General features: G+C 39.4%; 1 protein-coding gene across 1 annotated transcript in view; it reads right to left on the bottom strand.

The window, feature by feature from the left end:
* Positions 1-7,539, bottom strand: part of efcab14 (EF-hand calcium binding domain 14) — an 8,745-nt gene extending 1,206 nt beyond the window's left edge. The window contains exons 1-7 of the mRNA XM_027170838.2: positions 6,800-7,539; positions 3,121-3,266; positions 2,784-2,929; positions 1,891-1,989; positions 1,634-1,744; positions 904-973; positions 683-808 (exon numbers count right to left, since the gene is read on the bottom strand). Coding sequence (XP_027026639.1) covers positions 683-808; positions 904-973; positions 1,634-1,744; positions 1,891-1,989; positions 2,784-2,929; positions 3,121-3,266; positions 6,800-6,996 — 895 coding nt within the window. The 5' untranslated portion in view covers positions 6,997-7,539. The remainder of the gene's footprint in view (positions 1-682; positions 809-903; positions 974-1,633; positions 1,745-1,890; positions 1,990-2,783; positions 2,930-3,120; positions 3,267-6,799) is intronic.
* Positions 7,540-11,415: the final 3,876 nt, after the last annotated feature.

Below are 11,415 nucleotides of genomic sequence, written 5' to 3'. Positions count from 1 at the left end.
ACTGAGTTAAAGTCTAAACCCACTGTAAAAAGATAAAAGGTTTATTAATGTTTTTGCTTAAACGGCAAATAAAAGTCTTCGCTTAAATTCCGTGAAACCTCGACTCTGGTTGGTCAGAAGGAGTTGATCCGTTTTTATATAACAGCAGCTTTGACTGTAGGTTGGTTTGGTATAGAGACTTGTATGCAAGCCCACAGGGAGAAAAAGGAAGGAGTCTGTGGTGTCGAAAGTAAAAGACGGATTGGCCTGTCAGTGTGTAACAGTGTGTGTGTGTGTGTGTGTGTGTGTGTTCATTTCAGGAGGCGTTTGGTGTTTTGTACTGCGGGCCACAGGCCTTGAGCCAAATTGGAATATGCATAATAAACAGGTTTGTGTCTTACGTAAAGAACAGAAGGCTAGAGAAAACAAGCTAGGTGGGAATAAATGCAGCTTTTGCTCTCTCTCAGTGCAACGCGGAGCATCACAACACAAAACACAGCACAACAACGTGAATTCTAAGTAAAATACAGTGTGTGTTATTCACGTTGTTGTTGCGTTTATTGTAAGAAAAATGAGATCATTGTTTAGAAGCAATACGATGCACTATATGGCCAAATGTATGTGCACCCCGAGCATCGTACTTTTGGCCGACTAGTGTTTATAAAATGTCCAGTGTGTGGAAAGTGTCACAAAAAAACGATACCTTCGGCAGAGTTGACTCCAGGAAATGTGAGAGCTTGTGGTGGAACTTCCTTGTCCCTGTTGGAGAGGTTCTTGCTGAGAAAGCGCCGATGGCGAGAGTTGACAGAACTTGAAGATGTCACGGAGCCTTAAGGTAAAAAGATGATCTGAGTGAGATTTTAAAGACGAGGCAATCAGCACAATAAATACAACAGACAATAGAATAAAAAAAAGGGTTCTTACTGCTGTCGTCTGCTGTTCCTTCATTCACAGTTCTGCTGTTGGCATCCTGAGCCACTGGCGACAAAACGTCCTTAATAAGGAATAAAAGAAAAACAATTTTGAGACACTGGTACACATACAGTACATCAGTTCGTAGTCGGGGCTAAACGCTAAATTTGTAGGGATTCAAGACACAATTAATTTTAGTCCCGAGATCGTGGCGCTGTAGGAAAATAATCGACAATGACTGCGATGTGAATGAACCGGACACAAAGCTGATTCATTTCCCCGAACATCGCACCCTGAAGTGTTTTATTGCTCTTATACCACAGCGATTTGCCAGCGATTTCCTGTTTTCACCTCTTAAAGATAGTCATGTACGTTTTATTCACTTACAGTTACGTTTAATGGTAAGAAATGGTGTGGAATAAACAATCTGAGACAAGCTAGTTCCTGTTAGCAACACTATTAATCGACACCATCTGAGGAATCAGACTCCAGAATTCAGCAGCGCTGAAGCTGAAGCTCTAAAAATGATTTACATTTACAGCATTTAGCAGACACTCTTATCCAGAGCGACTTACATTTTTCTTATCTCAGTTTATACACCTGAGCAACTGAGGGTTAAGGGCCTTGCTCAGGGGGCCTTGCAGTGGCAAATTTGTGGACCTGGGATTTGAACCAATGACCTTCCAATCCGTAGTCGAACGCCTTAACCACTGAGCTACCAAATCCCACATGATTTCTTTACCTTTTCGCTGTTCTGTTTGTTTTCTCCTTTCTTCTGGTCCTCGATTAGAATCTGCATCATCTTTACGTCGTGCTGAACACTAGTAAGTGTGCTTCCTATTGTGGCAACACTCTGTAGGGGAAGGAAACGTAAAAAGAAATTTAAGAAAATAAAAAAAGGAGGAGGAGGAGGAAACAAAAATACATTCTTAGGAGCACAAAAAACATTTCTTGAGGTGAGAGGATTAGTGACTTGTCTCGAGCAGGTTTGTACTGTACCTTCTGGAGCTCCTCTACGGTTGTTGGGAGGGTGATTAAATCTGATGCTGATTTAATGTTGGCCTTCAGGTGGTTTACAGCAGAGTCCAGCGTGCTTATCTTCACAGAGAAAATCAGTATTCGTTAAACATGACACTGACAGGCCGTCGGTGTTGCTATGAGATAGTGATCGCGGTAATAATGAACAAACGAAACGCTTCATAACATTTGAAGGTGCTTGAAGGAGTCATGAAGCAATAACCTGGTTTCCTGCGTGTAAACAACCTGTTGGAACTAATATAGCTGACTACAGAGTTAGAAATTGGGGTGAAGGACAATTTGGACTGTACTGAATGTGTCAGATTCTGTGGAATCATCAAGTTATCGAATCGATTCCTAAAGAATCACGTCAGATTCTGTTTTAGTGGTAAAATTGAATCGTTGCCTCCAAATTGATTCAGAATCGCACCGTAACAGACTCGGTCATACGTCAAATATCCTTAGAGCTTAAGAAGCAAAATCGGGGTTAAACTCTGACAGGATCTGACAGGAGGTATCGGTGTCGTGATACCGCATGCCAGTGCTTATGTACACATAAATTTGGTTCAGTAATGCTTGACAGTACATCCCTGTGTACGTGTTTCGCTCACAAATTCATTCAGATGAAGAAAACTGAGCCAATAGGAGGGAAACGGGGTGAAACTGAAAGAAAGGAAGGAGCTGTAAATTATGCATGGGAGAGCACTACTGAGATGGCGCGTAATATGATCGTACACATTAGAGCGCTGAGAAAATCAATTCGATGAGACGCCATTAACCTGAACTACATCGCCATCCCATAATATCGCACTCGACACGGACTCGGCGCGGCTCATCGTAAGCGTTTAAAATCAGTCGTGGGTGCTTAAGCGTACCTTTCTGTTAATATCTGTAAGATTGGCCCATAATTTATTTAAGCCCTTGTCTCCGCTCTCGATGTCCTCCAGCGTCCTCTGTTTGGCTTTCAGATCTTCGTTCAGCTTCGGTATTTCGTGTGAAGATGCCTTCTGACTCGACTCCACTGTTAACGTAAGCAGGAGAATCGGTAAAACCTTCACATCGAAATAGAACGTGATCTCTGTAGCTGAACAGCTCTGCAGCCTTACGCTAAAACACTCACATGCATTTTAAGTGTAACTTTAAACCTGGTACGGATCAATAACACATGGGATGTATTAAGAGTAAAACAAAAGCAGTGGAAGTGGAACGCACTGGTGCGCAGTTTCTCCTTGAGCGAATCCAAGTCTTCTTTAAGGGCAATCTGCATCCATATGAGTCCAGCACACGCCATGAGACACGCGGCCAGGACGATGAACACACACAGGGGGTAGCACACGGAGCAGCACTGAGCCGAACCCCTGCGTGAGAGAAAGAGAGAGAGAGAGAGAGAGAGCAGGGAGAGAGGGCAGGGAGAGAGAGAGCAGGGAGAGAGAGAGATAGAGAGAGAGAGAGCAGGGAGAGAGAGAGAGAGAGAGAGAGAGAGAGAGAGAGAGAGACATACACACATCAGTTACAGTTCAGCACAAACCAACCTCCATTTTAATCCTTATCTCCATATTTATTACAGAATTACGTTTGACTGCACACTTCACATATTTAACAACTATCTCCGTTCATTCACATCTGTCGTTTCATGCAAAGGTCGGTGCAAAAGTGTGCACACCCTACAGCAAAACGTATTAGTAGAATACAATTAAGCGAGCAATGTTTTGCAAATGTTTTTATTTTCCTGAAGTAAAGCTCGGTGCTCAGTCAGACTGTTAATATTGGGAGACATACGGAAGAAACAGTTTTAGATTCTAACAGGTTTACTTTTAGTCCTTCCTGAACGGACACATTTACATTGACAGCATTTGGCAGACGCACTTATCCAGAGCGATGTACATAAGTGCTTAGACCTCTAACACTGAATACATTAATGCTGGCTCACTAGGTTACATACTTAAGATACCATGAGTTTAAAACATCTGTTCAAAGTTACAATGAAAAAGTGTCAAAGGTTGTATTTTTTATTTTTATTTTTTTTTTATTCAAAAGATAAGGAAAGAAGTGCTAGTGAAGTAGGTCTTCAGCCGCCGCTTGAAAATAGCCAGTGTCTCAGCTGTCCGGACCTCTAGGGGAAGTTCATTCCACCACCTTGGTGCCACTACAGAGAAGAGTCTTGTAGTATACTTGCCTCTTACCCTGAGAGATGGTGGAACCAGTCGAGCAGTGCTGGTAGATCGGAGGTTGCGGGGTGCAGTGCGAGGAATGATGAGGGCTTTGAGGTAAGAGTGAGCTGGTCCATTTTTGGCTTTGTAGGCCAGCATCAGTGTTTTGAATCGGATGCGTGCAGCTACCGGAAGCCAGTGGAGGGATCGCAGCAGCAGGGTGGTATGCGAGAACTTTGGCAGGTTGAAAACAAGCTGGGCAGCTGCATTTTGGATCTTTGCAGAGGACGGATTGCGTTCATAGGTAGACCTGCCAGCAGTGCATTGCAGTAATCCAGTCTAGAAATGACAAGGGACTGAACAAGTACCTGAGCAGTCTGTGTGGACAAAAATGGCCGAATCCTTCTAATGTTGTAGAGAAGAAACTGACATGAGCGAGTCACACAACATGAGAGGAAAAGGACAGTTGATTGTCCATGGTTACCCCAAGGTTGCGAGCTGTGGCTGAAGGGGAGATCAGATCGTTGTGCAAGGATATAGCAAGATCGTGACCTGGGGATGAATCACCTGGGATGAACAGCAGTTCAGTTTTGCTAGGATTGAGCTTTAACTGATGAGCAGTCATCCATGATGAAATTTCTGCCGGACATGCTGAGATCCGGTCAGAAGCTGTGGCATCTGAGGGTGGGGCTACGGCAAGATCACGTTTATGATGCTGTTCCCTGTCTGTAAAGATGTTGCTTGTGGAGATATTGAGTTGTAACACAGTAAAGAGGCTTTCTCTCTTCCTGTATATGATGATGATGATGATTAACTGAAGTAGTACTTGAAGAGCTAGGAATGTATTACGTTGTGTAATTACTGTGCTGTGTGTGTAGTCAGGTTAAATAACATTTGTTCAAAATGACTGTCATTTTGAATTAAAATTGAATAAATAATAAAACAAAAAAAAGGCTTTCTACTTTTTACTACGCCACTCAAAGCGCTCTTGTTATGTGGTTCCTGTCTTTTTTTACGCGTGTTATTCCTTCACCTACAGAAGGTCTAGAGTTGAATGCATGCATGGGAATTTCCTTTGCAATCTGTTGCTATTTAATCTCAATATGCAGTCACTAGCAGCGCTGGAACAAATACCGAAACAAACCCATGTGGTGTGCTGTGAACCAGCTGTTTGTCCGGTGAGCCCTGAACACTAAAAGACCTGGAAGATGATGGAAAACTGTTGGTGACATAAGAACTGTGGGTGACATAAGAAGTCTGTCCCTGGTAAAGAAAACCCCTTCACAACAGCTGGATAGATCAAGAACATCCACCAGAGTCAAAGTCAAGACTTGATCGGAACCACAAAAACAACAGGTTTACCGCAAGATCATTTGAGTTTGATAAAGGAAGAAAAATCCACCATTTTATGTATCATCATATCGTAGTAAGTGGGGCGTGTGGTAGCCTAAGTGGTTTAGGTGTTGGGCTACCAATCAGAAGATTGTGGGTTCAACCCACCAAGCTGACACTGTTGGGCCCCTGAGCAAGGCTTAATTGCTTAAGTAATTAACCCTTAATTGCTCAGTTGTATAAACATGAGATAATGTAAGTCACTCTGGATATGAGGGCGTCTTCTAAATGCTGGAAATGTAAATATCATGTGAAACAGCCGTGAACTGTTATACTGTATACCTTTCGATTAACTTCACAATCAACCTAAGACCCTGATCACCTGACCCGAACACAAACAAACACACACTTCCCTGTCAGATACAAAAGATTTGGATAATTTAGATTATCTGTAAATTAAAGCACTTTGACCTTGTGTGTGCATGTATGTGTCTGTCTGTGTATGTGTGTCTGCCTGTGTCTGTATGTGTGTCTGTCTGTGTCGGTCTGTATGTGTGTGTGTGTCTGTCTGTCTGTATGTGAGTGTCTCTGTATGTGAGTGTATGTGTATGTCTCTGTATGTGAGTGTACAGTATGTGTGTGTCTGTCTGTCTGTCTCTCTGTATGTGAGTGTCTCTGTATGTGAGTGTATGTGTGTGTGTCTCTGTATGTGAATGTGTGTGTATGTGTGCGTACAGTATGTGTGTGTGTGTCTGTCTCTCTGTATGTGAGTGTCTCTGTATGTGAGTGTATGTGTGTGTCTCTGTATGTGAATGTATGTGTGTGTATGTGAGTGTACAGTATGTGTGTGTGTGTCCCTGTATGTGAGTGTACAGTATGTGTGTGTGTGTGTCCCTGTATGTGAGTGTACAGTATGTGTGTGTGTCTCTGTATGTGAGTGTATGTGTGTGTGTTTCTGTATGTGAGTGTATCTGTGTGTGTCTCTGTATGTGAGTGTACAGTATGTGTGTGTGTCTCTGTATGTGCGTGTATTTTTGTATGTGAGTGTATGTGTGTGTGTCTCTGTATGTGAGTGTACAGTATGTGTGTGTGTCTCTGTATGTGAGTATGTGTGTGTGTCCTTGTATGTGAGTGAATGTGTGTGTGTGTGTGTATTGTCTGTATGTGAGTGTATGTGTGTCTCTGTATGTGAGTGTATGTGTGTGTGTCTCTGTATGTGAGTGTGTCTCTGTATGTGAGTGTATGTGTGTGTCTCTGTATGTGAGTGTGTCTCTGTATGTGAGTGAACACTGTGTGTGTGTGTGTCTGTATGTGAGTGTGTCTCTGTATGTGAGTGTGTCTCTGTATGTGAGTGTACAATATGTGTGTGTGTGTGTGTCTCTGTATGTGAGTGTGTGTGTAATATCTACTTGCGGAAAGCCCCCGGACTGAGGCTGAGACTCCTGAACTCCTCGTCGTCCTCTTCCCCGGAGCTGGAGACGCTCTCGGTGTCCGTGTCCCCCGCGTCCCCTCGCAGCAGTAACCGGTGTCCGGAGCTCTTCTTCGGCTTCTTGCGCTTCCCGTCCCCGAGTCCGATCAACGCGTTGAGCTCCTTGCGCTTCTTCATCTTCTTCTGCGGGGTCAGCAGTGGCCCCGATCCCGGCTTCAAGCCCACTAGATCCAGCGTTTTCTCCAGACTCGTCACTCGGTGGTTAATATTTAAACACAAACACCGAGTTTTATTCAATTCTCCCTCACCTGAGCTTCGAGTGTCAGCACATCACACACCTGTCTGTCTCTCTGTAATGTAATAACGCCTAATAATACCCTAATAACCCCTTAATAACCCCCTCACCGCCGGCGGGTGATGAAATGTCAGTTATTTAACGGCAGTTATCTGAGTGACTTGTTAGCAGTTAGCTAAGTGAGTTAGCAGCTAAGTCGGCTAGCTGGCGTCTGCTTTAAAACGGTCCGTGCGGTACATTTATTATTATTATTATTATTTTAATATAAGCGTTTACACCGATGTGTGTAATTGTTATGTATTGTCGACGATGTTGGAAAAAATAAAAATAAAAATAAATAATAAAGAAAAAAATCAACGCTTCATTTTCCGCTGACCGTTTTTGGTGCACAACAACAGCGGTGCGAGGTGACGTCACACCGGGGCTTTTAAAGCAGGTGTTAGGGCGAGCGGAAGTACTGTTCGATACTGACAAAATAAAGGTCTTATAAACGAATAGCATTATTATTATTATATATTTTATTAACTGTCATTATTATTATTATTATTATTATTATTATTATTATTATTATTATTATTATTATTATTATTATTATTAACTGGTTTTATTATTATTACCATAGAACAAAAGGTTATTAAAAAGAATAATATAAAAATTAATAGAATACAAAAATTCTAGATTAATATTAGACTTCTATTTAAATGTGTTTGTATTTATCCCCAATGAGCAAGTGTGAGGTGACTCAGGTGACTGTGGTGAGGAAAAACTACCGTGAACGGTAAAGGAAGAAACCTTGAGAGGAACCAGACTCGAAGGGGACCCTCATCCTCATATGGGTGACACTGGAGGGTGTGATTATAAATATACAGTCTGATAAATGTTGTATTGATGAGGAGATTGTTGTCCTCAAAGAACACATGGAGTTGGCATCTCCTCTTAGTATAGCAGAGTCTAACTGGAGCTGGTGGATCTCTAGATGCCTCAGGATTTTCAAAGAATCGGCCTCATCTCAATGGAGGTCCAAAATCTTATGGCACGGAAGACAATCGAAGCTGATACAATTTCTGGATGCCTCTGGATGGGTAGAAAGAGAGAAGCAGTGGAGAGAAATTAATGTAGCTGCTGTCCATAACACTACTACAAATAATAATAATAATAATAATAATAATAATAATAATAATAATAATAATAATAATAATAATAATAATAATAATATAATAAAGTTCAGTTTTTGGTGTTGTCCACAGGGGAAATTTTGTTTTAAAGTTTTGTGTGTTATATAGTACTTATACCACAGTTTGGGGGAATACTCAAATGTGATTGGTCAAAAAGGTGAGCAATACTTTTGTTTAACTGCTCAGGTAGTTCTGGCTGTAATAAGAACAACCGGTTCATATTCACTTGTTGTAATAGGTTATCATTTTTAATAACAGCTCACATACAGGGACTTGTTCATTCTTATCTATGCAAACATTACAGAGCAATATAACCACCACCAGTATCATCAGCGTCAATAATAACATTATCACTAACATCAACAACATCAGCAATAATAACATTACCACTAACATCAACAACATCAGCAATAATAACATTATTACTAACATCAACAACATCAGCAATAATAACATTATTACTAACATCAACAACATCAGCAATAATAACATTACCACTAACATCAACAACATCAGCAATAATAACATTATTACTAACATCAACAACATCAGCAATAATAACATTATTACTAACATCAACAACATCAGCAATAATAACATTACCACTAACATCAACAACATCAGCAATAATAACATTATTACTAACATCAACAACATCAGCAATAATAACATTATTACTAACATCAACAACATCAGCAATAATAACATTATTACTAACATCAACAACATCAGCAATAATAACATTACCACTAACATCAACAACATCAGAAATAATAACATTATCACTAACATCAACAACATCAGAAATAATAACATTATCACTAACATCAACAACATCAGAAATAATAACATTATCACTAACATCAACAACATCAGCAATAATAACATTATCACTAACATCAACAACATCAGCAATAATAACATTATTACTAACATCAACAACATCAGCAATAATAACATTATTACTAACATCAACAACATCAGCAATAATAACATTATTACTAACATCAACAACATCAGCAATAATAACATTACCACCAACAAGTAATAAAATCACAAGTTAGATAATTATTATGTTGTTAATGATAAACAACAATTTATTTTAAAAAATATGTTTATAATTATTAGTTAATGCTGCCAATGTCACCAAAAACACCAAAAATCCTAATGATGTACATCAATGTTAAAAAATGTTCATATAAATAGTATATAATAACAATAGTAATTTAATAATGAATAATAAGTAAAAATGTGACTAATTAGTGCTGTTAATAATATATTAATTATGCTACTACTACTTCTATAATACAACTTCAATAATAATAATAATAATAATAATAATAATAATAATAATAATAATAATTATAATAATAAATAATAATGTTGATGTTAAATCAATAAAATAAAACATGTAACATTTGCAATGACAATTCCTAACCTCTCACTTTGTTCCGTTAGCCAACTCGATGTCACCTGTCCTTGGTTTGAGGTTGAAGCTAAAAGAAGCCTGAATTTCTCAAATACTGAATTATTGATGTCTGAAATATCGAGAAGTATCCGAGAACCAGGATCTTGTTGCTTTTCAGTCTGAAGCACATTCACTGTATCAAGCTTCAGTCTGTCTGTTACTGTCACTCAACCCAATAATAAGCAGAAAGACACAGACAACATTGACAATGGCCAAGAAAAAATGTATTACACTTTTGGCCTCAAATCTACAATTAGCAGAAATGCAGTACTGCTCATCACCCAGTGAAGCATGGTGGTGGTAGCATCATGATAGCAAGCAGAACACCTTGTTTACCCAGAGTCATGCTTGTGCCATGTACTTTTTTGTTTTTAGTTTATTAATAGATTTGCTGATGCTCGGTGACAAGTTCTGTGTGTGTGTTTTTTTTTTATGTTGAACCTTTGCAGTTGTACCTTTGAAGAACAGATTATTTTATTTGCATAATAGTTCAGTCAACTAATTATGATTCTAGTGCTTATTTAGGCATTTCACAGAAACAGAGGCAAATACTACTATAAAGTTTAAAGCACACACACCCACACACACACACACACACACACACACACACACACACACACACACACACACACACACACACTATATATATAAGTCTATATAGCGTTTTTTGTTTTTTTTTACCTCGATTCTTGATATCGTAAGAATCTTGATGATATTACATTTTCATATTTAATAACGTTCAAGGGGTTGAATATTTATGCAATACACCGTAAGGCAGTCAGAGCACATCTACATGCAAACTATCCGCAAAACAAACCTTTAAAGGACAATCATTAAAATTATTAGTGGTTTTGAAACCAATACGTAGAGAGCCAATATGTAGGATTGCTAAATGTATAACAAGAACCTAAAAGTGACTGAAAGTCAAATCCGTGTCCATCAAACTCTTTATCCAAAACGCGACCACGCTAACGTCGAAGATCCGCAAACAGCGGAAAAACGTCTGAGAGAAACCACGACACTTTATAATTACCAAACTTGTGTCGAATCTGTGACAAAATCCATGAGAAAAAACAACAGCAGTGAAGAAGGGAAAACAGAACAAACAGAGTATATTTCCTAAATTGCAGGAGGCATAAATGCTTTTTCTAGCCATCTGGAAGCGTATAAACTGTTTAAGAGAAATGACAATAAAGTGTGATGGCTGTGTTGCCAGCTGGCTGAAATAAACTAAACAAGTAATGAACTCGAAATCATCCTAAACTAAATAACCAGCACAGCAGATGTTTTGAAACCCAAGTTAGCAATTTAGGCATTAAAGTAGATGTGAGAATAAAGCAAAGTCACAGTTTGCGGTATCATATTGCAGAGTCTGGAGATTAAAATGCGGAGTTAAATGTAAGCTTCGCTTTAGCTTTGACTGTGTCTCAGACATGCCGAAGTGGTTTGAGTAATCAGGTTTAAATGGGTTTTAAGTGTATCTTGGTTGCGTGAACGTTTTATATTCCTGTGAATAATTAATCTCCATCCAGATATAATCCCTACACTCACGGAACAACCTCGGAGTAAACAGGGTCTCTGATTAGAGTTGATCTCAGTTGATGTTTAGGTCTGATGGAAAGCAGACTGTTTACTGTTGCTGTGGAAAAGTGAGTCTC

Source organism: Tachysurus fulvidraco, chromosome 1 (genome assembly GCF_022655615.1).
Source record: "Tachysurus fulvidraco isolate hzauxx_2018 chromosome 1, HZAU_PFXX_2.0, whole genome shotgun sequence".
NCBI lineage: Eukaryota > Metazoa > Chordata > Actinopteri > Siluriformes > Bagridae > Tachysurus > Tachysurus fulvidraco.
The sequence above is the reverse complement of the archived record's forward strand: the minus strand, read 5'-3'. Positions and strand labels throughout refer to the sequence as shown.